The 25,780-nt window shown below is 38.6% G+C and overlaps 2 protein-coding genes across 2 annotated transcripts in view; one reads left to right on the top strand and one right to left on the bottom strand.

Moving 5' to 3' along the window:
- LOC127970114 (uncharacterized) overlaps positions 1-6,783 on the top strand; it is a 10,717-nt gene extending 3,934 nt beyond the window's left edge. The window contains exons 10-16 of the mRNA XM_052572388.1: positions 80-169; positions 376-456; positions 2,305-2,450; positions 2,584-2,766; positions 3,517-4,156; positions 4,651-4,739; positions 6,450-6,783. Of these exons, the coding sequence (XP_052428348.1) occupies positions 80-169; positions 376-456; positions 2,305-2,450; positions 2,584-2,766; positions 3,517-4,156; positions 4,651-4,739; positions 6,450-6,537 (1,317 nt within the window). The 3' untranslated portion in view covers positions 6,538-6,783. The remainder of the gene's footprint in view (positions 1-79; positions 170-375; positions 457-2,304; positions 2,451-2,583; positions 2,767-3,516; positions 4,157-4,650; positions 4,740-6,449) is intronic.
- Positions 6,774-25,780, bottom strand: sos2 (son of sevenless homolog 2 (Drosophila)). The gene is made up of 23 exons (XM_052572375.1): positions 24,963-25,780; positions 22,771-22,896; positions 20,367-20,498; positions 20,119-20,283; positions 18,190-18,396; positions 17,910-18,053; positions 16,228-16,338; positions 15,666-15,764; positions 15,450-15,577; positions 14,708-15,363; positions 14,482-14,563; positions 14,110-14,232; positions 13,519-13,631; positions 13,180-13,402; positions 12,987-13,106; positions 12,688-12,850; positions 12,480-12,597; positions 11,793-11,965; positions 11,589-11,705; positions 10,772-11,033; positions 10,621-10,662; positions 10,428-10,534; positions 6,774-8,673 (listed from the first exon to the last, which is right to left on the bottom strand). Exons 1-23 carry the CDS (start codon positions 25,035-25,037, stop codon positions 8,122-8,124), a joined length of 4,038 nt encoding a protein of 1,345 aa, XP_052428335.1. The 5' UTR covers positions 25,038-25,780; the 3' UTR covers positions 6,774-8,121.

Genomic DNA, 25,780 nt, shown 5'->3' with positions numbered 1-25,780 from the left:
AATAGTAAACAGTTATTTTAAATTGTAGTAATATTTTACAATATCTGTTTCAATACTTTCATTGTTTGTCCTTATGCAGAAGTCTTTCTCTGATGCATATCTTGGATACGTGGCCAGTCTGGGAACTCTCCTGAGAACTTTACCACACAGCAATTCACAAAATGCAAAGGCAAGAACTTCCTTTGTCATGTTATTAAAGATGCTTAAGCACACAGTGATGATGACTGTTATGTGTCTAGCTCAGCAGTAGTAAAAGTTTTGGCAAATTAGTCAACAGGAACCAGGCCCACTTACAACTAAATTCACATATAAGTCTATTGATTTTTTCTATTGCATAATATTAGTTTAATGTGTTCATTTATGTTTTTCTGCTAGGAGGAGAAAGAGAGCTTCAGATTGCTTTCACTACTATTCGCTCCTGTTTCCCGCATTCACACATACCTAAACATCATACAGGTGAGTCACATACTTGCAGAATAAACCTGATAAAAATAAATGAAAAATTAAAAAGTAACACACACAATGCTTGTTATTTTGATGAATAAAGGTGTGAAAATCCTTCAGTTGAGACTATACAAGATTCATGAACTCCTGCATTACCAGTGATCTGTTTGCTTTATGTAAACAGCAGAGATTTTCATGTAAAAATAAGTGACTGTAAACTCAGGGTCTGGAAATGTGTGATGAATGGATCATGCATGCATTGTAATCATATATAAAATCATTTAGGAGCATTTTATAAATGCTTGAGTATTTAGTCATAAAAAGATCTGATTCATGCAGTCGTGAATGCTATAGTAGCTTTCACAACACACCTTACTGTGACTTATAACAGCTATGATTCATTTCATATCTTATATACATGCCCGTTCAAAGGGTTGGGGTCTGTAAGATATTTGAATGTTTTTGAAAGAAGTCTCAGGTCAGCAATATTGTGAATTATATGTTTTAAAACATAATTTATTCCTGTGATGACAAAGCTTAGTTGTCAACCAGTTCTTCCGAAATTATTCTGATATGATGATTTCCTATTTATATCAATGTTGAAAACAGTGGAAACTATTGATGAATAATGTTAAAAGAACATTGAAATAGAAATATTTATAACATTATAAATGTCTTTACTGCCACTTTTGATGAGTTTAACGTCTCCCTTAATATATAAGTATTAATTTCTTTTAAAAAAGTTCACTGTAAAAAAAAATAATTTTAGTCATTTAGAAATACTTTGTTACCCCGCTGCCTACATTTTTTTATTATCCTGACTATTTATTTGTTGTTGAAACAACTTCCCATCAGAGTGGATTTAGTCCAGTGAATTTAAATCATGTTCTGTCAACTGCACAATTTGAGTCAACTTAAAAAATTTTACCCTGCTGACTACGATTTTGTTGTCTGGACAAAATCTTTTGTTGAAATAACTTCCCATTCGAGTTGAATTAACTTTTTTTTTTTTTTAAGTCAAGGTAATACATTTGCTCAAGGTAGTTTTATTATCTATCGTTCAGTCAACCTAAGTCAAGTTTTCAACTGGGAAAAATATTTGAACTTGAATCAATGTGCCATTTAAACATATGCAAATTTGTTATCCCACTACCTTAATCTTAGACAAAAAAATAATTTTCTTCCATTTATTTAGAATTTAACCAGCAATTTACTGTCAACATAAACTGACAATTGAAAAATTGCAAAAACAAATATTATTTCATAAAAACAGACATTTCAAAGGGTGCTGTATGTTGGATGACCTTGGCATGGGCCTGAGAATTAACTTAATTTTATGTATATACATTGTATTTGTTGGACTTCCATTATAAGTATATTACAGCAAACATTCGTTTTTTTTTTCCTTTACTAAGAGACGAGTCTTAATAATTTTCTATGGTGATCAACAGCATGACATAGACACGGTCAACGGAGTATCTTTAGTTTTCAGTTAGTGCTGAAATATATAGTATGATTCTGTTAAACAACTGATGTTATGTAAAATTTAGGTCAAGAAATGCAGAAATAGGCAAAACATTGTGACGCTAGACATGACACGGGGGTTGTAGCCTATGAGACGGCCTCAGTCGAGCAGGGTCCAGATGGCATTAATGCATTGCTGAACTCATGCCACCTCAGTCTGCTTTGCACACTGCTGCACTACTGTCTGAGACAAGTAGCGCAAGTAAACCAAGCAGTTCAGTGCATACAGTATACTTTATCTTCCTAAAATGCAGTCTTGCTTTCTAAGTGATTTAAAATTTCAGTGTTGCTATAAAAAAAAGACACTGCATCTACTGCTCTTCCTATTTCCACCAGGCCTTGTTACACAGTTCTGGTGCTGGACATGCAGACTGGTGTTCACTACAGGAGAGCGAGCGGGTGCTGTGGGACCTCTGCACAAGCTGTCACATGACCTTGGCAAAGGCGGGGCCATGCGAAGAGGGGGTGGGGTCTGAACAAGGGTCAGTCCTATTATTTTGCCAGTCATGTAAAGCTTCAGAAAATGTGAATTTTATTAAATGCTCTTCTGTTTAACTAGATGAAACTGACTTTTATGGCAGGTGGTTGATGCTAATTTTAGTGTGTCTGTTTTAGAAGCAGGTGTTGTGCCCAGAGCCCCGACTGTGGCCCTTCCGCTTTTACCAAGTACTGTGCCAACATTAATGCGGATACAGCCAGCGTCACAGCAGGCGCAGGCATAGACAGCACTGTACACCAGAGGAAATGCTGTCGTATTGGCATCTCACAGACGCTACCTCGGCCCAGTGGCATTTTAAGGTTATCCAGCATGTTTTATAAAAATTAAGAGAGGAAAAAAATTTGTAATCAAATCAAGCAATTGCAAATGATATAGATCTTAATGTTATTTCAGTATAAACATTTACATGTAGATACTTTTGTAATTTGATACAAATATATTATCATTGTTGAATACACTTAGAAAATGGTTGATTTACACATATTTATTTAATTTTTCAATTGTGATTACTAGACCTGGAAATTAATATAAGTTTTCAAATTATGAAATTAGCTTCTTTCCACAGTGAATTGTTGTTGAAGTAGTTATTTGACCATGCAATCTGCATAAAATGGTTTAACAAATTAAATAATTCATAATTAAATTTAAAATTTTTTTAGCTGCTTTAAAGTATGAAAAAATGACCAAAAAAGCAACATGTAACAAATCTAATTAAATAAATTTGAGCTTGTATGAATTATTTATTTTGGAAATATAAATGGCAATTATAAAATTTTCAAACAACATGTCATAAGCACGTCTTATTAAATATATAGCTGCTTTTAGAATTTATTTTGTATTTTTTATGAAACACATGGATGATTTCCATGGATCATTTACAATAAGATCTAAAACATACATTAAAAAAATAAAACATTGTCATTTCATGTTGACTTTAAAAATCCCTCATTTAAACTATGTTTTTATTCAGCAGTCAGATATAATGTAAATAAAATGTACTTTTTAAAATGCAATTTGATATTTTTTTTATTTACTTTTACCCACCTTAGAAAGGGCCGTGAGCATATGTGTGATCTGCCCCCTGGTGGCTGGACAGCAGAGTGCATGTGGAATGGCAGCGCAGGGCAGAGCCACACGGGTCCCATCTGCGTACCCTTCCCTCGTCATCCTAGAGAAGCTGGCTGCTTTCTGAAGCCTGTGACAGCTGTAAGTGTTGGGGGAAACCTCACAACTGCTGCCAAGAGTCAGAGATCCTCGGCTGGTCTGGCCGTGCGTGTGTGTGGTTCCCCTGGGCTCGATGGACGAGTGTACACCTCTGACCTGTACCCTCCACCACGTCGTTTCGATGATGGGGACACCGACTGTGACGTGGCCGACGCATCCGTTTTTGACTTCTCTTCAGTAACGACCTGTAGCCCAGATGAAACTCTGAATCGGCTCAGGGGAGCGGAAGATGAGGATGAAGATGAAGAGGACAGTGAGGTTCCAGTTCTCCTCAAACCTTCATACACTCACAACACTTCAGCCGTGCAGACAGGGGGAGGATTATGCATGCCGTGGCAGATTCCCAGACGGGCTCCTATTCCTGCGGAGGTTCGCATTGGGGGGCAAGGAAAAACACGTGCCCCAAAACCACACAGAATCCACGCCAGTGCCTTCCGGCCGATTTGGGACCCCACTTACTCACAGGTTTGAGACATCACACAAAAATGTGCACATTTTGAATCACTATTCTGTCCCCGAGGTCCACTTATGTTGGTCAAGCTGTTTTACACCAAAAACATTGGCTGCATCTGTAGGTACTAGGTACACCTTTCAGCAACTGCTTCATGACTGTTAAAAAACTTTGTTCTATATATCATGAATGTTTAGTATAAATGTAATTCGGACATACAACCTTTGTCATGTGACCTACCAGCATCAGTTGTGTCTGCTTCTGTTCACAAATCCTCTCCCCTTGCATCATGGGATAGTAATATGTCCATTGGATGCCACTTCAGAATAACAGCAGAAGTAGTAAGACGTCCAGGAACTTTTCTATTTTATGCTATAAGATGAAAACTATAAAGTCAGGCATACTACTCTTTACACATCGTTTTTGGATTAGTTTGTGATTTCAGATTCAGCCTTTGAAATATCTCATGAACCATTACTAAGAAAAACACTCATCTTCTCTCTTTCAGGGTGATGCAACTCCTGCAAAAGAGAACTCTGTGTCTTTCAGCTCGACCAATCAGATCATTAATCAGCAGCAAGAGACTGACCAATCACGGTAAGGGAATAGAGAGGCGGAACGATGATGTCACTTTGTAGGCAAAAACTGTCTAAACTAAAACTGGCATAAACTGTTTTACTGTCTATGGCAAAAACCCAGAAGCGAGTTAGCATTTTAGCACTTGTGCTTCTTTAAATGGGAGTTTGGTAAAATCCCTTAAAACACCAGTTACACCCCACTAATGATTTTTTTAAACCGTTACGTTTCTTAAAAAAGAGGGTTGCTAACAAGTTGCTAAATGGGACTACAAGCGCTTCACCGAGTCATCATGCCAAACAGTTGATCAATTTACAGTATTTTCCTATTGTATTATAATTTATAGTAAAATTAATTGTAGAATAACCAATAGTTTCCCACAACAGTTATTTAATATATGAAATGCTCTAGAATTTTATTGTTTATTAATTTGACTCTTATTGTTTGACTTTTTTAATGCACCTTATTTCTAAATGTACAGAAATGCGTGCTTTCTTTTGTCCTTTAGTTACGATTATTACATTTATTCACTATACGATTTATTACAATGTCTCATTTCAGTTTTAGTTTGGCGAGTTTGGTATTTATTCCAGTTTATATGAAAAGGTTCATGTAGCGTGGATTAAAATTCATATACAGACTAAATCCTTTTCACTGAAAGTGTTAAGTTTGAAAAGGGATCATGGTAGTGGTGACGCTCGACTGTGTTGCTGTAGTTTGTTTATAGTTTTAAGTTTAGTTTCTAAGTTCTGGTGTTTTTATTTAGGCTTCAAAATTCATAAAAGTTATATTATTTTGTGAGATTATCTTGAAAACAAAATGTGTAAGTTTCATGAACCATGAAACTTAAACTTATTTTTTTGCGAGAATCCAAAAGTTAATGCAAAAATCCCATTAGGATTAAAAGCAATTCATAAACAATATATGCATTTTTAACAAGAACTTGTTAGAATTAAATAAACATTAATAGTTAATTTATAACAGTACACTGAAGATTTGAAAATAACTATAAATAAACTAGATCACTGCATTTTTTCAGAACTTCCTTGTTTATTCTGTCCACTCATGTTACCAAGTTTTAAAAAAAAGGAAAAAATATACTGTATATATGTAATAGGGTGTTTTCTGTCATTTTGAAACCCCTCATCAGAACGCTCTGTTTGAATAAGTGTGGTGGATTGTAGACTCAGAAGTAAAAGTCCACTGCTATGAATGGCTAACAGTTGTGTATGTTTAATAGCCTGCATCCTTCACAGATGGACGCTGCAGTGATTTAAGTTAAAAAGTGCATACTCCGCACATCAAATGATCTATAATAACGAACAAAGCAATGGTGACCACATAAAAACAGCTACTCACTTGTGATGTGACATTAGTATCAGATCCAATACTGTCAGCACAGCATCATTTGGTTTCAATCTTTCTGAAAATCCTGTGTCAAATTGAGGCTTGATTGTGAACAAATCTGTGATAATTAAAGTGAAAAAAAGAACTAAGTATGTACTAATAGTCTGGATCTATTCAACAGCAATTACCTCTAAGCCTGCAAATATATCTGAGATTAGAGTTATCTACATGTCATCTACAGAGTATGCCATTCAGAACAATTTCTGAAATCCAATAAAACAGCCCGTTAAATCATGTGCAAAGTTATCTCTGTGCTAAACGTAAAACTGTGTGATGCCAGTTAAGGGCACTCCAAAGTAGTAATGTGTGTATGTGTTGTTTAAGATCTGCATATAGAGGGACTGGAGTCCAGCGGGCTGAAGCAGTGTGGCATGACAGTGAGGACAGCGAAGGACCCTGCAGTACAGTCTGACACAAACTGCTGCAACTGATCATACACAGGGAACGTCTCTGCTTCATCCAATGAAATAACTGGAATCTTTTTGAAGAATCTGAGATTGCAAATGACAAGTTCTCACTGTGAACTGACCTCTGACAGCTAACGACAGCTAAATTCAACAAACATCTTCCAGCATGATGTGATCTGTCAGACAGAAATAAACACTTTGATGTAACAGAATGCACATAAACAGGAATAAAAACATTCAGTAGAAAATAAGACTGCGAGTTTATTAATGAGTCTTGTGGAGAACATGGTACAAAAGCAGTTACAGGCCTTGAATACACACGCACACACACACATACAAACAGTGAGTTTTGGGGAATTACTAACACTTCAAACCAACTGACTAATCATCTCAGTGGGAGTGGCCAGGATGAAAGACACATACAGGATGTGACATCACTATAAAACACTGCAGTCCCTCTATGGCTGATTGCCTCGGAGATCATATCCGTGGTCGACTGGATAGGAATTGCTCTGGTGATGAAGCCCTTCCTGTATAGACCTGCTTCGGTTGATGGAGCGGACCTGAATGAGAGCAGGAGGTGTGATCTACAACAGAATATTCTGACCGTGTCCCAAAGTTCAAGAGTTTTGGGAAACAGCCAGACGGTTGTCCTGACCAGCCCAGAGGACAGGGGTTAGCAGGACAGGGTCATAAGGTCACAGGATTGTGAATTTGAGTCCTCTGCTTATCTGTAACAGTACTGCCCTAAAGTGCAAAAAAAAGGCTCACCGCACACTAAGACACACAAACTTGACACTGGTCCACACCAAACTCTACAACGGTGTGTGAATCCGGTGGGTCTCAGACTGAGATTGTCAGTAGATACATCAGCATCTGGGCCGCCACGGTGCCATGGTGAGAAGTGAGGGCAGATATGTCACTCTGTACAGAATACTTGGAGCGCATGCGCACAAACGGACGAACGGAGGTGTTGTCTAGACATTTGTTCTGAGCATGGTCAAGGCAAACGTTTTCAGACACTTACGTTTTGTTCAGTACTGATATTGAAGGCACATTAAGAGTCTGGTGCAGAAATCAAGGGGCGCAAGTATCGGTTTGTGATGAATCGACGAATAGATGAGTACGCCTTTGAAGGGAGGGGTTAAGACATCATATTGGCTTTAAATAGTGTAAGGAAAAAGCTCTCACCAAAATGTTCACCTGAAGGGTACAATCTCTGGTCAAGGTCACGGCTGTGAGTTAAAGGCAACCGAAGAGAGGCGTGCTGAGAGTGTTCGGGTTGAACCCTGGTTGACCTTTGACTTGCAACCAAATAAACATCCACAACACAGTCAGACGGTGGTGAAAGGCCTCTGAGCAGCATTTCCATCAGTGAATGTGCTGTCGACGAGCACATGACCTTGCGTAGCTCTGCACGCTGAACGTGACGGATGTGAAAATGAGTGATAATCACATTCCTCTAGAGCAATGAGCGTTTTCAGGTTTTTATTAGCATCAGATTGTCTGGTTCCAAATTAAACGTTGTTAAAACACACAGATTCACACACACACTCACACACACGTCTGTGTTTTAGGGTGTGATGCTCTTATTCATTGCTGTCCCTGTTGTCGGCTAGTGAGAGACTGTGTATGGATGGCTGTGAGAGAGTATGTGTGGATTGGGAGAGCTCTCTCTTGTAAGTCTTGGGGGGCAGTTTTGGCAGCGCGGGGGTGGAGTTGTGCCGAGGCGGTATGGGAGGGGCCTGAGTGGGCGGGGGCAGGTGGACCAGACTAGGTTGACTGATGCTGGGTGTGCAGGGGCGTCGAGGCACATGTGGAGAAGGCGTGCCGGGGGGCAGAACACGGGGCGAGGGCGTGCTTGGAGGGGTGTTGGGAGTACTGGGCAAGCTGGACAAGTCCCAATGGAAACGGCCTCCTGGAGATGGCTGCATGTTCACTGGGTAGTTGATGAAGATCTCTGGCGGCCGCTGTGGAACTGGCGGAGGTGTGTCTGGCAGGGGATCCCGGGGCGGAGGGGGCGGGGGGCTTGGCAGCGGCCCGTCTGTTGGCCCGTTGATTACCGGGACACGTGGTTGCAGGCGAGGAAGAGGAGGCTGTCGTGGTGGAATGGCGGGAGGACTCTCGGGCCTGGAACTCAACTTAAGAGAGGACAGAATGCACTTGTGTAAATGTGACGGCACAATGTGATGCAATGATGAAAGCTTGTGAAACTGAGTAAATAATATCTCAGTAAAGCAAAAACAGGACAAACCAAACAAAGATATTCTGATATTTATAAAACTGTTTTCAATTCAACTTTTCACTCTAATTATGCTGATAATTTGCAATACATTTTTTAAATAATGAAATCACAGAAAAATAAAATACAACAAAATGTCACAAATACTAAAAGTAATGTTTATGGGTATGTGGCTCTCTTTTTTAATTTTTATTTTTTTACCTTGTATGCCTAAATTTTAAAAAGGGAAATTTGTTTTGTCGTACTAACTCAAGTTACTTAAAAAGTCTCAAATCCAACTTGAAAAAGAATTATGATAAGACTAGATCAGGGGTCGACAACCCACCGCACGCGGGAGGGATAAATGACTGAGGTGTCCAATCATATCAAAGTAGGTGGAGTTTACTGTTCACGGCCTGTATTCCTAAATATTCGAAAAATCCTCTCAGAGAGCTCCTTATTCAGCTTAAAAATTATGAACCTTAGCTTAAAAGTGATTTAGGTCCAATCTGAGAGCAACTCTGAGCGAGGAAAATAAATACTTTTATCTTAACGAGGAGGGGGGACTGACCCCGTTGCTGGCTATGACACAGTCTTTTGAAGACCGTGATTCGTTGGTTATCTAAGAAGGGAATAAAAGATCGCTTTTAAGAGTAGGGTTTATTATACGCCTTCACTTTGAAGTTACAGGCGTAATTTTTCCTGTTTTACCATACTCTCACTCTCACACACACACACACACACACACACACACACACACACACACACACACACACACACACACACACACACACTATGTACACATTTTTTTAATTTACCATGCTGTCATACTTAACATGTTTTATAGGAAATGGAACAGCGACAATAAGGTTCTGAAAGTTCTGTAATTGTTTGTGACCACTTTGCTCATAGAAGGTTGTGACAGACCCAAATCATCACTGCTGCATATTTTTCCAGTTGCCAAATATGTTAATGTAGTGAATTAATGCTATTTCTGGCACTATGTCGGAGATGTTAGTGTGTCTCTGATAAGATCGCTCACAAACATGATCCCTGCACCATCTAACGTGTAGTGTCATGCTTACTCACGATCATACACTGTGTGCTATACATTTCTTCTCCCTTTTCGATTTTTCCTCCATTTTCTCCACTGCTAAAAAAAACTCAAGCCTCTTAAAGGTCTGCATCTGTACTCCTATCAATTTTGGACATTAAGTTATCATTATTACAATTCATCTATTGTATTAAGTTGATCTTGTAGTTTGTTCTGCTTTGTTTTCTTTTTCTTTGTAACATGGTCCTAAAAAGGAGGAGGAATGATTCAAAAGTTTCCATTTTTTGAAATATATTTTGTTAAAAGCTGTTTGTAGCATTGTTCTCAACTCTTTAAATCGTTAGCAGCATGTATAGTTTCAAAGAAATGCAAAAAGGTGTGCATATCCAGAAAGACCCAAAAATTTACTTAAAAGTGCAGAACAAAAATGTTCTGCACTTAAATTAAATTAAATTAAATAAACAAAAACATTGTCCGCACACTGAATATTAAAGCTCCAAAACCCTTTTTCTTTTCTGAATGGATTCTTGGGAAATTATTTATGGGATCTTTATATTCAGTGTGTGGACATTATAGCATGTATCGTTTCAAAGTAACTTCCTTAACACTATGCAAGTCACCTTGGTCTCTGAAGCGGTATCTTTCCTGCGGGGAGGTAATGGAGGGGGTTTAAGTAGCTCATCGCCAATCAAATGGTGTAAACTGCCACACGACACAGACTGAAACTCTGACAGAGAGAAAATACATAATCTTACAGTATGTCACATAAAACAAGAGAGGTCTGCTTGAGGAAAATTAAGACGACACACTTACTGGACTGAGGCAGCAAAACAGGGGCAAATATGGTGTTGTTACCTGCAGAAAAACAAACAAAAAGCAATTTATGCATGTATAGGGAAAAATGATGCACTATTTTACTAGCTGATCCTTAACCATCAAATTTCCAGCCACTCCTCTCTCTTACCATAGGAGCAGCTGAGGTCAGGCTCCATGAACACAGAGTTGAGGTCAGAGCTGGCAGACTGTGGAGGTGTGGGGGTGTTTGGAGAGGTGGGGAGAGAAGAGAGAGTCTCGGGTTCTATTTCTGCAATGCTCCTGAAGGTGATTTTGTGAGGTGGTTCTCGTTCTAATGGGACTGGGTGACCTTTCAGCGTCCCTCCTCCTCCTGATGTCTGCCGCACTGGTCGAATGCCAGGAGACTTCAGAGAATAAGTAGTCTTTCTGGGCTATACGATACAACACACTCCGTTACAAGTCAGCATACTGTTATAAACTTAAACTATCTCACATAAATCATGAACACTGTGAAAACACAACATTATCGCTTTATTATACTCATATCAAGAGAATCTCTTAAAGAATTCTCTCTCGTACCATCAATGTTCAGAAAGAAGCAATGGATCTGTAATAAGAATGGGCTAAACTACATATCTTCTAAATTGATTAATCAGAAGATGTGTATATGACAAGCAGCAACATGAAAACATTTCACAAAAATAAGTCCCAATATAATGTCCAGTCGGGTTTTTGTTTATATTATTTCTACTATACTTACTTTTGTCTTTAGCTTTAATTGTAGAATTTTAAATTTAAGCCAAAAAGTCAAAAATAAAATTAATAAAGAAAATGTTTAGAAACCTCACCAAATAAACTATAAAGTAAAAAACAAAAACATTTTAATATTTTTTGGTTTGTTTTAATTATTTAATAATAAAAAAATGATAAGTTCAGACATATTTTATATATGTAAACAGTGTTTTTAACAACAAAAACAAACTCACAAATCTGGGTGGCTGTCTGCAGTTCCGTGGTTCGATCTCTAGAGACTTGTTGAATAGGTAGTCAGAAAAGTCCTTCTCGCTCATGCTTCCCATTGGATTCAGATTCTCAAAAAACTTCTATAAGACAAAGAAACTCTTCTTAACATCATAAGAACTAGATGGAGGTAGAGGAAAGAAGTGAGAGTGAGTAATGAACAAACAGACCTTTATATCGTATTCTACTCTGAGGCAGTAGGGCTGGTTCTGGTACTGCTGGATTTCTCCAGTGATTTCTGCTACTTTGCGTCTTTTGCTAAAGTTGATCAGTTCTTTTCCATCACGTTTTAGAAAATCCGGATTTCCCTCTTCAGTCTTCAGAATGTTAGTCAGGTAGATGCCTTCAGGTTTACACATAGCAAACAGACAGGAAATAACTTACACACACGTTTACATTGCTGTTAAAGATTTTGGGGTCAGTGAGATTTGAAGGAAAGAAATTAATACTTTTATTCAGCAAAGACAAATTAAACTGATCAACAGTGATGGTTAAGACATTCATTATGTTACAAAAGCTTTCTTTTTGAAATATATATATTTTTAAAACTTTGTATTCATTCAAAAATTGGTTTCCACAAAAATATCAAGCAACACAACATTTTTTGAAGACTGGAGAAATAACTGCTGAAAATTCAGCTTTGCCATGACAAGAATAAATTCTATTTCAAAATACATAATTGAAACAGTTATTTTCTAATAATTGTAATAATATTTCGCAATATTACTGTTTGTTTGACAAAATAAATGCAGCCTTAGGGACCACAAAATACTTCTTCCAAAAAAATGTAAAACCTTACTACCCAAAACTTGGGTAGTATACATGCTAGTTTGTTACAAAGCAGCTCTTTCTCTTACCAAAGAAAGGTACGCAAGGTGGGTTGATGGATTTGAGCTTGGCGAGGTATTTCTTAAAATGATCCTGACTGAGTTCAACAGCTTCCTCCAGAATCCTCCTCTTCCTCTCAGGCACGGCCTACACATACACAACATAATCAAGAACAATATTATCAGTAAATTACTATTTTGATTCACACTATGAGTGCATAATGAACGAACAGGTCACCTCAAACGTGTGGTCGAGACGATACACCGGTACGGAGTTGATGGCGCTTACAATCTCCAAAACTCCATTAAAGTTATTGAGCTCTTGAAACACCTGCAGGATCTCAATAATACGAGAGAATACAGCAACCCTCTCGTCCACATTTTCAGCCTCTACTATACACCTGAGTGATAGACAGAAACAAAGAATTCACTTACAGAATCCATAACATCAAAAATGAAGATGATGTTTTTCTTCACCATAAAATGTGTTGCACTATTTATGGAGATGATGCACTTGGCTATGTGCTAGTTACTCACTTTTCGAACCACAGCGTGAGGTTGGTTGTGTGTCTAATCATCCTCAGCAGATTCGGAGAATTCTTCTCTTTGTCTTCTTTTGTCCAAACGCTTCCTACCAGCTCAGATGGACGAACGGCTCTAAGCACAAAAAATGTACAATAATTATTCAATGAACTGTTCTTTTACATTCGTTTGGGTCTGATTTGCTCACCTGTACAGATCAGACTCTAGAAGTGTTAACTGACGAGCAATTTCTATTGGATGAAGGGTCATGAGGTCAAAAGTGTCAAAGTTCCCGGAGCGGCTGATGTGCCATTCAATAGGAGGAGGGGGGCTCTCAAAGGTGATGTTGTGACTGATGCCATTGGATTGAGTTTGTTTCTTACGCCTCATGATCTTGATAATAGACTCCACCCACTTTCGCATCGATTTACCTGTAAAACAGAATATCAGATATCAGTCTCTAAACTTGTGTGCGTCTCATTGAGTATGTGTGTATGTGTGAGAAGCATGCATGGACACTCAGCATTGTTAAAGTGTGTGTATATACCTCTAAGCTGTGTGGTGCTGGTGAGGTATTCTTCAAGTCCACTGCTGAGTTCAGGATCATTCTCAAAGTCATAAAAGTGATGTTCTACCCACTGACGGAACACATTCAGAACCCTAATGACACACAGACAGACATCAGAACGACGAGCTCACAGACACTATTAGTGTTGATGGACAGCAGGACTGTGTGTGGTGACACTGACTGAATGAGCACAAGATGAAGCAACAACAGGATGATTGAGTCTTACAAAAACAATAAAAAATAAATAAAGTTAAAAATTCTGTTCTTTTGAAGATCCAAAGAATCAAAACATGGATCACAGTTTCCACTGAAATATTAACAGAACAACAGTATTCAACACTGATAATAATTAGAAATGTATCTTGAGCACCAAATCAACCTTTCATAAAATTCTGAAGGATCATTTGAATGAAAACCATAGTAAAGGCTGCTAAAAATTAGGCTTTGCCATTTCAAGAATAAATAGCATTTTTAAGATGTATAACAGAAATAGAAAACGGTTATTTTAAATTGTGATATCATCATGGGTGCGTCATATATGGATGTGCTATGAGAACGTGTGTGTTTTACCTGAGTTGGACAGGCTGCACGTATTCTCTTCGAAATCTCTGAAGCTCGGCCGCCATTGGTTGCTCTCCATTCCAAAGTGCCTCTCGGTCTGCTTCTGATGGCTCTGGCTCTGGAATCTCAATCCTGAAGCATCATGGGGAAACAATTAAACTAAATTGCATGCACATACTAAACATCCTAACATGAAAGGGAAACACTAAAAGAAACAGCAGACAAGGTTACGTTTACAAACCAATACGTGTAAATGCCACAAACTCCCAGACGGACATGCTAAAATTTTAAGAGTGATGGCAGAGCTGTGAAAGATTGAACAGAATTCCTCTCTTCTCATTGACTGAACATGTGTGAGACACAAGTGTATGTGTGCTTTACCTTTCAATCAGTAGTGTTAGCAAGTCTTGTGGTTTACAGAAAGAACGGTACGTAGTCAGAAACGTACGCACGAAATTTGGGTCTGTGTGGAAATAGAGAACAGTACTTATAAAAGGCACCCAAGGACATAGACAAATAAACACACTGGCAGGCAAAAGTTTGGAGACCTTTGACTGAATTTCTTTCTTAAAAACCTTTTGATCTAAAGGAGTGTTTTATTCTGTACCTGCGTACATGTGGTATGTCAGTCTCTCAATAAGCTTGACTACTGTCCCGGCCTTAATTATAGGGATTCCAGTCTTGCGCTGTGCTCCCTCCTCAAACACAATGTTCTCCTCAGAATCCTGTATGGCAAACCGGTAGACATCTGGTGACGGGAGCCTCAGCGGTTGTGCTTGTTCCTCGTGGTGCAGGACTGTGTCCAGCATGCGGTCTAGAGTGGGCCGGTACTGCAGTGTGAACAGTGCGGCCATCCATGCACTCTTCTCTTCTGCTGACCGTGCGCTGAACACGACACCACTTTCCTCACGGCCCACCAGCTCAAACGCGTGACGAAACTCTGGTGAATCCTCACGATCTACAATACGATACTTGCGTAGAACAAACTTCTCTTTCAGACGAAACTCTGCCCCACTGCCTGCTCCCGGCAACCTAGAGCTCTGGTTGGCTTTGCAGCTTATCATGAGGCCGTCGAACAGGAAGTTGTGCCGTTCATGCTTGGCTCCGGCCCGTAAGAGTGCCCCCTCCATGATGAACTGGCTGCAGCACTGGCCAATGTCTCTGCCCTCCCAGCCATCAATACTCCTCTGGATGTCATTCATACGCTTTATTGCTGCCTGTTTGCTGCGAGATGCACGACTAAACAACCGATACAGTGGCTCCCTAAAAAAGAAAGTCATAAAGAAAGAAAGATAAAAATGGGATTTGGTACAGACACATGGTTGTGCAAGCCGTGGTGTTTGTGTTACCCTTGTTTGCGCCGTGGTTGGTGTTTAGCATATATGCGTTCAATGCTGCATTGTAGGTTGATCAGTGCAGTTTGAGCCTGTTTTAAACACTCTCTGTCATCTTGGTCTTCACTGCACTCCTGCAATTGCTACAAAAAACAAAGATACACAAACCTCAGAAAACACATTACACAGTTGTAGGTTACTGACTGAGTCTGAAGTGTGTTTAGTACTCGCCTGTAACAGTTCAAAGTAGTGTATGCAGTGGTAAACAGGAACCATCATCAACTGAGGAAGCACATACTGCACTGCCTCCTTAAAACCCTCTGCAATTGACTGAAACACACAGAAACACACCACAGGAGAGTGAACATCAGAGCTCATGCCTGCAGAGATGAAGGCTTTGATTCCAATGCCCGCCCTCTACCTGTCCACACAAGTCTCTTTTTAGATTGGATTATTTGCCTTCAAAATGCGGTGATTTCCAAGTGTGACTAATGAAAGAACAGGTGTTAATTAGCAAAGCTCTAAAAGCAGTTTTAAATTTGTCACTTTCTTAGAGGCACTGTACTGGATAAAAGTGGAGCAAACATGAAACTGATCCATACAAAACTAACCTAAACAATATCTCAACAAAAATAATTGAACTGATTTATAAAGTAGTTTGAAACTTTTTTTAAATAAAAGACAATTTTCAGTGTCTGGAGATCTTGCCTTTTTTTCACTACCTACCAGTACACTACCAGTTATCGACCAATCAAAAAAGATGAACCAATCAGAGGCCAGTGTTGGTGCTTACCTGGAAGTACAGAGCAACCGTGGGGCGGGACATCAGAGTATTGAAATGTTGACAGAATTCCTTCGAGAGGATGTCCTGAGAGAGTGTCTCATAGGGATCAAATGCCTGCTCCTGTACACAACAAATATACACACAAACGTTTCTTCAGCGCAGTAAGGTACATCACACATGGGTCAATATCACCATAGAGTGCCTTTTTATGTCGTACCATAAATAGCAGACACTCAAGTACTATAAAAACATATTAGCTGAGCTTCCACACATTTTTTTTTTAGGTAATTATGGGCCATTATTCTAAGCATAAACCATAAGATACATTCACCCTTTCATGTTTTCATTGCAAAATTAAGATGCAAATTATATTTTCTGCAAGGTATGATGTCCCTTTCCTAAACAGGGTTATTAAAAAAAGATATAATAATAAATAATAAAACTACATCCTCAATTACAATGATAACCCCCACCCCCCATTCATTTTAGTTTTTACAACATTAACTAAAAATGAATGCATTTGAAACAGTGACAGTGTTGACATTTTAAGCTTCAATTACCATATTAGCTTACAACAAACTGTGACTAGCTAAATATTTAGTCTGGTTGTTGAAGAGAATTTGGTATATTTAAACTTACATATTTGTAAAAATACTGTATTCTAATCACCTTTGGCATATTTTATGCCAACAGGGTGGACATGTTAAGCTTTGACAAAGCAAGGAAGCAAACTCATACAAAGAAATGGAAAGTCACTAACTTGCTCACCTCAGTCACTGATATTCCCCCCACTGACACAAAATCTGTTGCACTGATGTCACTAAAGGGGATGGCTTTTTCTTAAAATGTTGGATTCCCCAATACGACAGGGTGGACAACCATTCAAGGGACATGAACAAACTCTTATTTTTTATTAAATAAAAACATAGTGCTTATTATCAAATTATCAATACACTCAAATTAAGTAATCTCCTATTTACCAAAATAGTAATAGGAGATTTTTTTTTTACATTTTATGATTTGACAATATTTTACTATCATTCAAATTAAATGCGCATGGCACTAGGCATGTCGCAATAATCAATATATCGACTTACTGCACAATATATGTACAGTACACATGACCTCAATAATTTTTGGTGATGCAATATATTGCCCATTATATTTACATACAAATTAACTACGTGGCATATTTGGAGCTAGTTCATATTAAAAAAATGCTTCTACAAAGTTTGATCAGCAGATATGGCTTGTTTAGGGATCTGAACCTTTCTCATATATCTTCTTGCATTATTATGCGGTTATATTATGATTATATATTCAGTGCCATAAAATGGTCTTAAAATTACAATAATATTGTTTAATCACTATTATTTCTGGGGCAATATTATTGCACAACAACGAGTTGTTATTGGGAGAGGCTTAGATGGGACATAGCAAAATAACAGGCATCCTCTTACAAAAAACAACAACAAAAAAATAAATCTAGAAAATGTGTCTAAAGATCCAAGTTATGCTTTTGATATGAATATAAAAAAACTTAGCCTAATATAACACACCCTTTCATAATCATTTTTATGTTAAGTTATTATGGCATACAAGATATTTATGTACAGGTCACCCTACAGTGATATACCCACATGATTGTTTTTCTCTTTTTTGGACTATCATGAGTTTTTGAGTTTCTGTACCTCAGCGAGGTCTTCGAAGCAGCTGCCCACAAGGGGGTGTGGACTACCGTCAGCTGTCATTTCTACAGCATCCTCGATAAGACCCAACAGCTTAACTGTTAACTCGTGTACCTCTAGAATATTACTGAATGCCAGCTCCACATCCTACACACATAGCGGAGAGAGAAAACTGAGAATAAATGATGATAAAAAGCAAAAAAGATAGAAAGCAAACAGCTTATCCCTGCCAGTATGAATATTTACATCAGTTGACATGTTCTGATTGGTCAGAAGAACGCACCTGAGTGGAGAAGTGTTTGCTACTGGACGTAAAGGCTTGGCGGAATACTTTGATGATAAGATCGAGCTCCCGCAGATACTGACGCTCCTCAGCGATCTCCAGACGCACAAGGTCATCATATGTGAGCACACCAGAGGAAGACACCTCCTCTACACTCTGAGACATCAGGCCCATCTCCTCTTCCTGATCGAACATATCCATTAAAACCTGAAGGCACACACACAAAAGCAATATTGTTGATACATTAAAATAATACATTTAAACTATTCACTATTATTTTTGTAGTTAATCTTTAATGGTCTTGTTATTCAGACATACTAATTTAGAGAAAAGCTTTTATAACTATTTCTTTAGTTTAGTGGAGTAGAGTAGCTTTGCATATTATAATAATAATATTTGAAAATAACAGCAACAAGAAAATATCATGCATCACCTTGAGCTAGATCTATCACAAACCCTAAGGCAAGTGACAACATATTTTGCAGGTTTCAAAGCTGATGAACTCAAATTAAATTTAGTGTAACAGACTTATTATGCATTGCGAGTAAACCACTCACATATACAACTAAATCTTCACACTGGGTGACTAACGATGTCTAATATTAGCCAATGGCTAATAAATTATTGTGTGAAAAAGAATTGTGTTAGATGGAGGCTACGTTTATCACAGATACATTTTCACTCACAGAACACTTATCACTTCAGAGTCTCACTCTGTCAAGTGATCTGTGCTATTTTTCAGTTCATCTCAATGGATGCGCAGCGCACTTGTATTTGACATACTGTAAACTCTAGTTTGAAGGCTTTGTCTCACAAACACGCAAAGAGAGCGAGACATAACTTACATAACATGCAAAATTAATATGCTACATGTAAACAATATTCTTTGTTGTATTTTCCTGTCAGAGTTCCCTTGGAATTCTTCAGCTTTAAAGAACTGCTGGGTTCTCTGGTAGTGGGGTGGGGGGGGGGGGATCTGATGCACAAACGACAATCTCATTGGCTAGCACTCACCTATTTTCATCCTGGTTTTGATTTCAGCAAATCAGTTCAAACGAATGCACACAACCTGATTCATATTCATGTATCCAGCAGCTTATTAAACCTAGTGCGTTTTATATCGCTCTTATTAGTAGAATTCTAAGTATGACTATTATTAATATTGTATCAGTATTTGTGTTAGTTTTCCCCCATTTTTTAATAGAAACATAATAACCAAAAAAGCAGCAACAGCAGCCTTAAGTTCAGTTAAAATGACTAATATGAATTCATACATTTTAATTTTAATTACTAAAGTTATATCATTAAATAATACTTGATTATCATATTTAATGCTTGACTGACTGATGTTAAGAATGTACTTTCAGATATTTAAGCTGTGCCATCATTATACAAACATTATATAATTTTTTAAAATAATTTTTTCAGTTTATTTGTCAGACTGATATACTATATATGCATGTACCGTATGTGTATAAATATATATAAACACACACACACAGACACATACATACATACATACATACCTACCACAAACACACACACACACACACATCCCTTAGCACCCCACCCCCGATGTCATCGTACCAAAACAATGTTTCACTGTAGACATTGTCCGATGCCAATTTGATAGACATCGTCCATCCCTTGTATCCGTAGAGGGTTGAATGACTTAATTGCCATTACTTAATAAATTGTCCATCTTTTAAATTAATCTTAATTTAGAATTTAATTATGCATTATTGTTATTGTTATTATATATGTTATTACTGTTTAAGACACATTAGAAATAAACTAATTGTCATAGCTAAATATAATTTCTTTAGTAATTTCACTTGATGCAGTTTCATCCTTTCAAAAAACAACAACTATATATATAGACATGATGAATCAGTAAGTTCTCACACACACACAAAACACATTTCTAACCTTGTCAGCACACATGGAGACAGTTATGTCTTGCTGGCTGATCTCGAAATGACGAATGTTGCTCACGTAGTTTCCCGCCAGCTTGAGGATGTCAGCTGAGATGTATTCCAGCACAGCAACAATATACAGACACACATTATAGTCGATCTTATAACCCAGCATCTCCTGCACACAAAACCAACCATGTGTTACTCTACGTGCTAGCTAACAATTTGTGAATTTTGAGTATGTGTTTGAGGTTTTCGCACCTTCAGTAGTGGATGTATCTTATCGACTGGAAGCAGCAGTGGGTTCCTTCGCTTGCGCTTCTCTATTGCAGACTGAGCGTCTCCCATGGCCCATTTATCGATGGGATTCGGGAACGTCTTCTGGACACGATCCTGTGGTTACACATCAAGTCAAAAGGTGACAAAGCTGTTAGGCACACTTACTGCCTGACTGTATGCATGTATTTGTGTCTAACTGTCATGTACTATTTAGAGTAATTTATCAGTTTCCATTGCTTCTGCATTCTAAGGCCCAATCCCAATTCTACCTCTTAGCCCTTCCCCTTTCCCTTACCCCGCGCGAAATGGAGTTCACGTGAAGGGGTAAGGGTGTCTCAATTGTCTTTCGGTTGGAGGGGTAGGGGTAAGGGGAAGGGCCAGATAGCCCTTCAAACGAAGATTTTTCGGGACCACACTTCAGACGAAGGGGTATGAATTATCATGGCAACATGGCTGCTACAGCGAACAAAAAGACACTTAATTGTAAGCTTTTCTGGCATAAATAAAGATTTTAACGAAAAGTAATCATTTGTTTTATGTTACATTCAATTGAGAGTTCTATTAACGGTCATGTTACTCAAAGAAATGTTTGCAAAAAATCGCTAATATTTGCTGACATCATATCATTACAGACTGCTTGATAGTGCCACAGCCTATGTCTGATCAGGGCGATAACTTCCGTAGACATTGATGGGGTCTAATCCCCCCAATAATTAAAAATCGCTAAACCATTTTCTCAAATATTGCCTATTCGAGAGAGAGAGAGAGAGAGAGAGAGAGAGAGAGAGAGAGAAAGCAAAATTGTGTATATTTGCGTCTGTGCGTTTATCTTTTTAGAGTGAGTTTACTTAAAAAGAGCGATTGTATTCTCTCGTCGCTGGAAAATATAATGTAGCCATTCAGTATTTAAACTGTATTTAATAAAAGTCGTGAGGCAGCGTTCACAAGTTTATTTTCTCATAGATGTGTGAGCTGCACGATTTCCGGTATGTGTGTGCGTCAGTAAGCAGGGCATTAATACCGAACGATAATTAAAGGCTCTAATGCACACCAGCACACCAATATATGTGTGTATTGTAAGAGCTAGATGACGAATGATGGTGTGTGACGTCATGGTAGTGGTGTCCCAATCCTTAGGGGAATATTGTCTCCCATACCCCTTGACACTCTGTTTCAAGGGACAAGGGGAAGGGGAAGGGGTATAAAATAGAATTGGGATTGGGCCTAAGTCTTGCATTCGATGATGACACACAAGCCAGGATGAAGACGAGGGAGCAGACTCTGAAAGAAAAGCAAGCAATTTGGATGCGAAAAGAAAAGAGGAAGTCATCTAGAACTATAGAAAAAACAAAAGGCATGGAGAAATCAAGAGTTTGGAAACTACCGGTGACATCAGCAACCAACAACGACCTAATCAGTGGAGACAGACAAATAAAAAAAAAGCTGTGAAATGAACCCTAAAATACATGTCTGTAAAATCACCAACTCCTCCCAGAAAGCTGGGGTGATACTCTGTCAATCTACAGTCTGCAGGAGAATTTGACACAGAATTACAGAAGCTACACCGCAAGATGCAAACCTCTGGCTGCATTAAAGGCCGGGGGAAAGCATTTCAAAGCATAAGACCAAGAGTCTGGTGATGTCTATGGGTTGCAGACTTATTGCTCTGATCGCATGCAAGGGATCTGCAACTAAATATTAGCGTTTAATCTTTTACATCTGCCTTAAATTCAACGGTTCCAATACTTATTGTCACATCAAATAGTGGGATGAACTCTAAAAGAGCTGTCCTTTTTATTTGGTAAATAATGCGTGTTGAAAGACCTAATAATAAAATGTGACATTCTGTAGTTTTGTCAAGTCTTTATCTTTTAATCATATTTGCAAATGTTTTGAATCCACAGTAGAGAAAGCTATTTTGTCTTTATTGTTCGAATACTCATGGAGGGCACTGTATATATATAATGCTATTTGGAGCATTGGGATTGCTAGACAAGTGTTTAAAGAACTAATTTTTGTGAAAACCTCAAATTTGATTTTTTTTTTTTGCATGTAGCACAAAATTAGCCTGTGCGCATTCCAACTCATTTTGCCAGCACAGGTCACAATTTAAACCCTTAAGATTTTGAACGGATGAGCCTCATTTGAAGACATACATCAGGTGCCTCAATTGAAAATTTTGCAAATTTCACGCTTTAGTCTTGATTGTTTAGGGCATGTACCACTCAATATATTTAAATTGCCCCATGCTGCCACTGTAAATAATGAAAAGCAGTCATACCCACCATCAGCACCATCTGTATAGCACAATTGCTGCAATTTCTCCTATAGTATACTATATAGTATATCACAACACCACCTATCCCTGATATGTCTGTATTTGTACCTCGACATCAGCTATTGTTCTGGGCTGTGTAACACACAGCTTGTTCAGGAGCTGTAGTATGAGAGCCTCAATGTGCTGGAGCGCATCTTCTTTAGCCAATAGGTTTGGATGCACTTGTAACTGCACCTGCACATATAAACACAGAACAAAATTAACTTCATTCTAACACTGAACCACAGATGCATTGGAATGGTATCACCAAGACAAATACACATTAAAAAAAAATGATAAAAATAAATAGTTATAGAGAAATCTGCTCTGTGATCACAGCTCTCTCACACATTAATAGAGATAGACAAACTATTACAAAGGCAGCATGACATCATCTGACATGCACACGCTGATATGCACACACCTTCTCAGCTCTCAGTTTGGTGGACAAATGAAAAAAAAAACAAACAAAAAAAAAACTCTCTTTCCAATGTTATCCCCCTCCCACCTTACTGGGCTGTGTCCTGAAATAGGAATGCAGTCTGTTCAGGTAGTGTGGCAAATCCAGTTAGAAAAAAAGTGTCAGAGAGTGCAAACAGTAGCAGTCTAATATAAAATAAAAAATTGTGGTTGTGTTATGAGGAGTGAAAGGTTAAAAGGTGAGCACAGGTTCAAACACAGATTTAATCCTCTTTTGCAATCGAACTGTGAAATACAGACTGAAAAAAAGCTAAGCAAATGCATTCAAGCACATACACATACACAGAAATATACAGGATGAGAGATGGCTTGTGCTCTCTGCTCCAGTGTCTGGTTACATGCCGTCCTCCATTAGGCACTGAGAGCTACTCTACTGGGACCCTACAACACACATACACACACGCAGATACAAACACACACTCTACCCCTCTGTCTTCTCCAGGGATGGGGGATGATAGTAGCAGACAGAATAGTATTGATGTGGAGAATGGGAGAGCAGGCAGAGAAAATTAGAGATTTGAGCACTAGTGAGTGTACGTCCAGAGTGAAAAACATCAAGGATGATATTTAAAAGTGATGTACATTTACATCTTGACGCTGTAGGTGTGGATGAATAATATAACTTACAAGGAACAGAGCATCAATTAATAGATAAATCTGTTATTATTATTTATTCAGCATCATATCGTTCCAAACCTATATAATTTTCTTCTGCAGAACACATTATTTATTTGGAAGAATGTTAGTAACCAGTTTTGGTCACTATTGACGTCCACTGTAAAATAACCAGATGGAGACACTTCTCAGAGTATCTTCTTTTATGCTTCACAGAAAAAAGAAAGGGATACAGGTTTGGAATGACATGTGAATGAGTCAAGTTTATGTTTTTGTTTAGCTTTTCCTTCAAGTAATGATCTGTCAATATGTTGTTTATAATTAAAGTGCTTTATTTGCCTCAGTGTGTCACTCACTTCACATTTATTTCTAAGGGACTGTTTGGTTGGAAGTGAAAATCATTTTCAGCATCAGATCAGATGCAGCTTAAATCTTTCTTTCTCTCACAACCAAAAACATTCACACACACCATCTGTTCCCACGGTCTCCTGATGGTACTGAGATATGCTTGAAGTAGTGAGAAGAACAAGACAGAAGGGAGATCTGGAATACATTTTTCATTTATTCTGGCAGGGTAGCCCAGGAATCCCTCAATCTTAAATAAAATTACACGAAATAACTGTGTGTATGTGTGTGTATATATATATATATATATTTATCTATATATATATAAATAGATAAATATATATATATATATATATATATATATATATATATATATATATATATATATATATATATATACACACACACATACACACAGTTATTTCGTGTAATTTTAAAAATGATTAACATTGCATGATAGTTAAACATTGGACTCATTGACCAAAGGTAAAGCCCCATCAGAAAGTAAAAACCTACCAACTGAACTCTCCAGACTAGACACTAGGCAGGACATGTCGTGTCAAAGTGCGTCAACTATGAATCCGTGCTTGTATGGCGTTTAGCCCATGATAGAAGTAAAGAAACATTCTTTGCATCTTGCACATCTGCATTATTTAGGAACACCTCAAAGCAGACACTACGCACATCTGTGCAAATCACAATACGAAGAAACCTCTATATTTCAGTTATGCAGAGATAGTCTTTAAAACTCAATCATTACGCTTGAGATTCGATATAAACATAACGAGAAGTGTGAATCACGGACCGAACAGGGTCATTACCTTTCGCAGCGCCTGCACGAACAGGCCTCGCCATCTCGAGTTGATCTCCTCGCTGGAGCCGAAGTCGTGCTGCATGCCTGCGGCCGCCGCCCGCGCTACTCCGCATCGGCCCCGAGCGCTCCCAGCCCCGGGAACAACAACCCAGGTTTAGCCGCTCTCACGGCGCGCTCGCACACTCAAAACAAACTCAAAGTCTACCACATTTACCGGCCAGCGGGGCTTTTCGACACGTGAAACACCTCATTCTGTGTGGAAAAATTGTTTGTAAATCAAATTAAGCAGTTTTTAAGAACGTAAAAATGTCTGGGTCTCTGTCCTGACAGCCGTTGGGGTGTCGCGGTCGTCGTGCGCTAATTAGCCGCTAACATACACCGAAATTAGCCGCACATGCTAGTCGGGCAGTTCGCCCAAACATGACAGCCAATGTCATATCTTTCACAGAGAGGGAAATATTAAAAGCAAGCGTTGAGTGTCGTCAGGCTGGTGTTCGTCTGGCGGTGCTGTGGCTGCGGTTAACGGCAGCACATCTGGCGGCGCAGCGGCCTCAAGACTCGTCATGAAGCGCGGGAGCAGGAGTTTCTCCAGCGCGACACTGTCATGTTGTTGGAGTCCGTCTGCTGTGCATATTCCAGTCACAAAAGCGACGCCTGAATCCGTTGTAATCCTACGGAAATTCGGTGTGCTAGTGTCTTTGTTGTTGGCAACGTCCTGATTCAACTCCGATGTGGTGCGCGTGTGTTCATGACGGTGTAATCACAGCTGCTCACTGCGCGCGCTTCCCGCATCTGCGCAGCCCCGAGGGAGGGAACCAGCGCACG

Source organism: Carassius gibelio, chromosome B13, assembly GCF_023724105.1.
Source record: "Carassius gibelio isolate Cgi1373 ecotype wild population from Czech Republic chromosome B13, carGib1.2-hapl.c, whole genome shotgun sequence".
Taxonomy (NCBI): domain Eukaryota; kingdom Metazoa; phylum Chordata; class Actinopteri; order Cypriniformes; family Cyprinidae; genus Carassius; species Carassius gibelio.
This window is presented reverse-complemented; position numbering and strand designations above follow the sequence as displayed.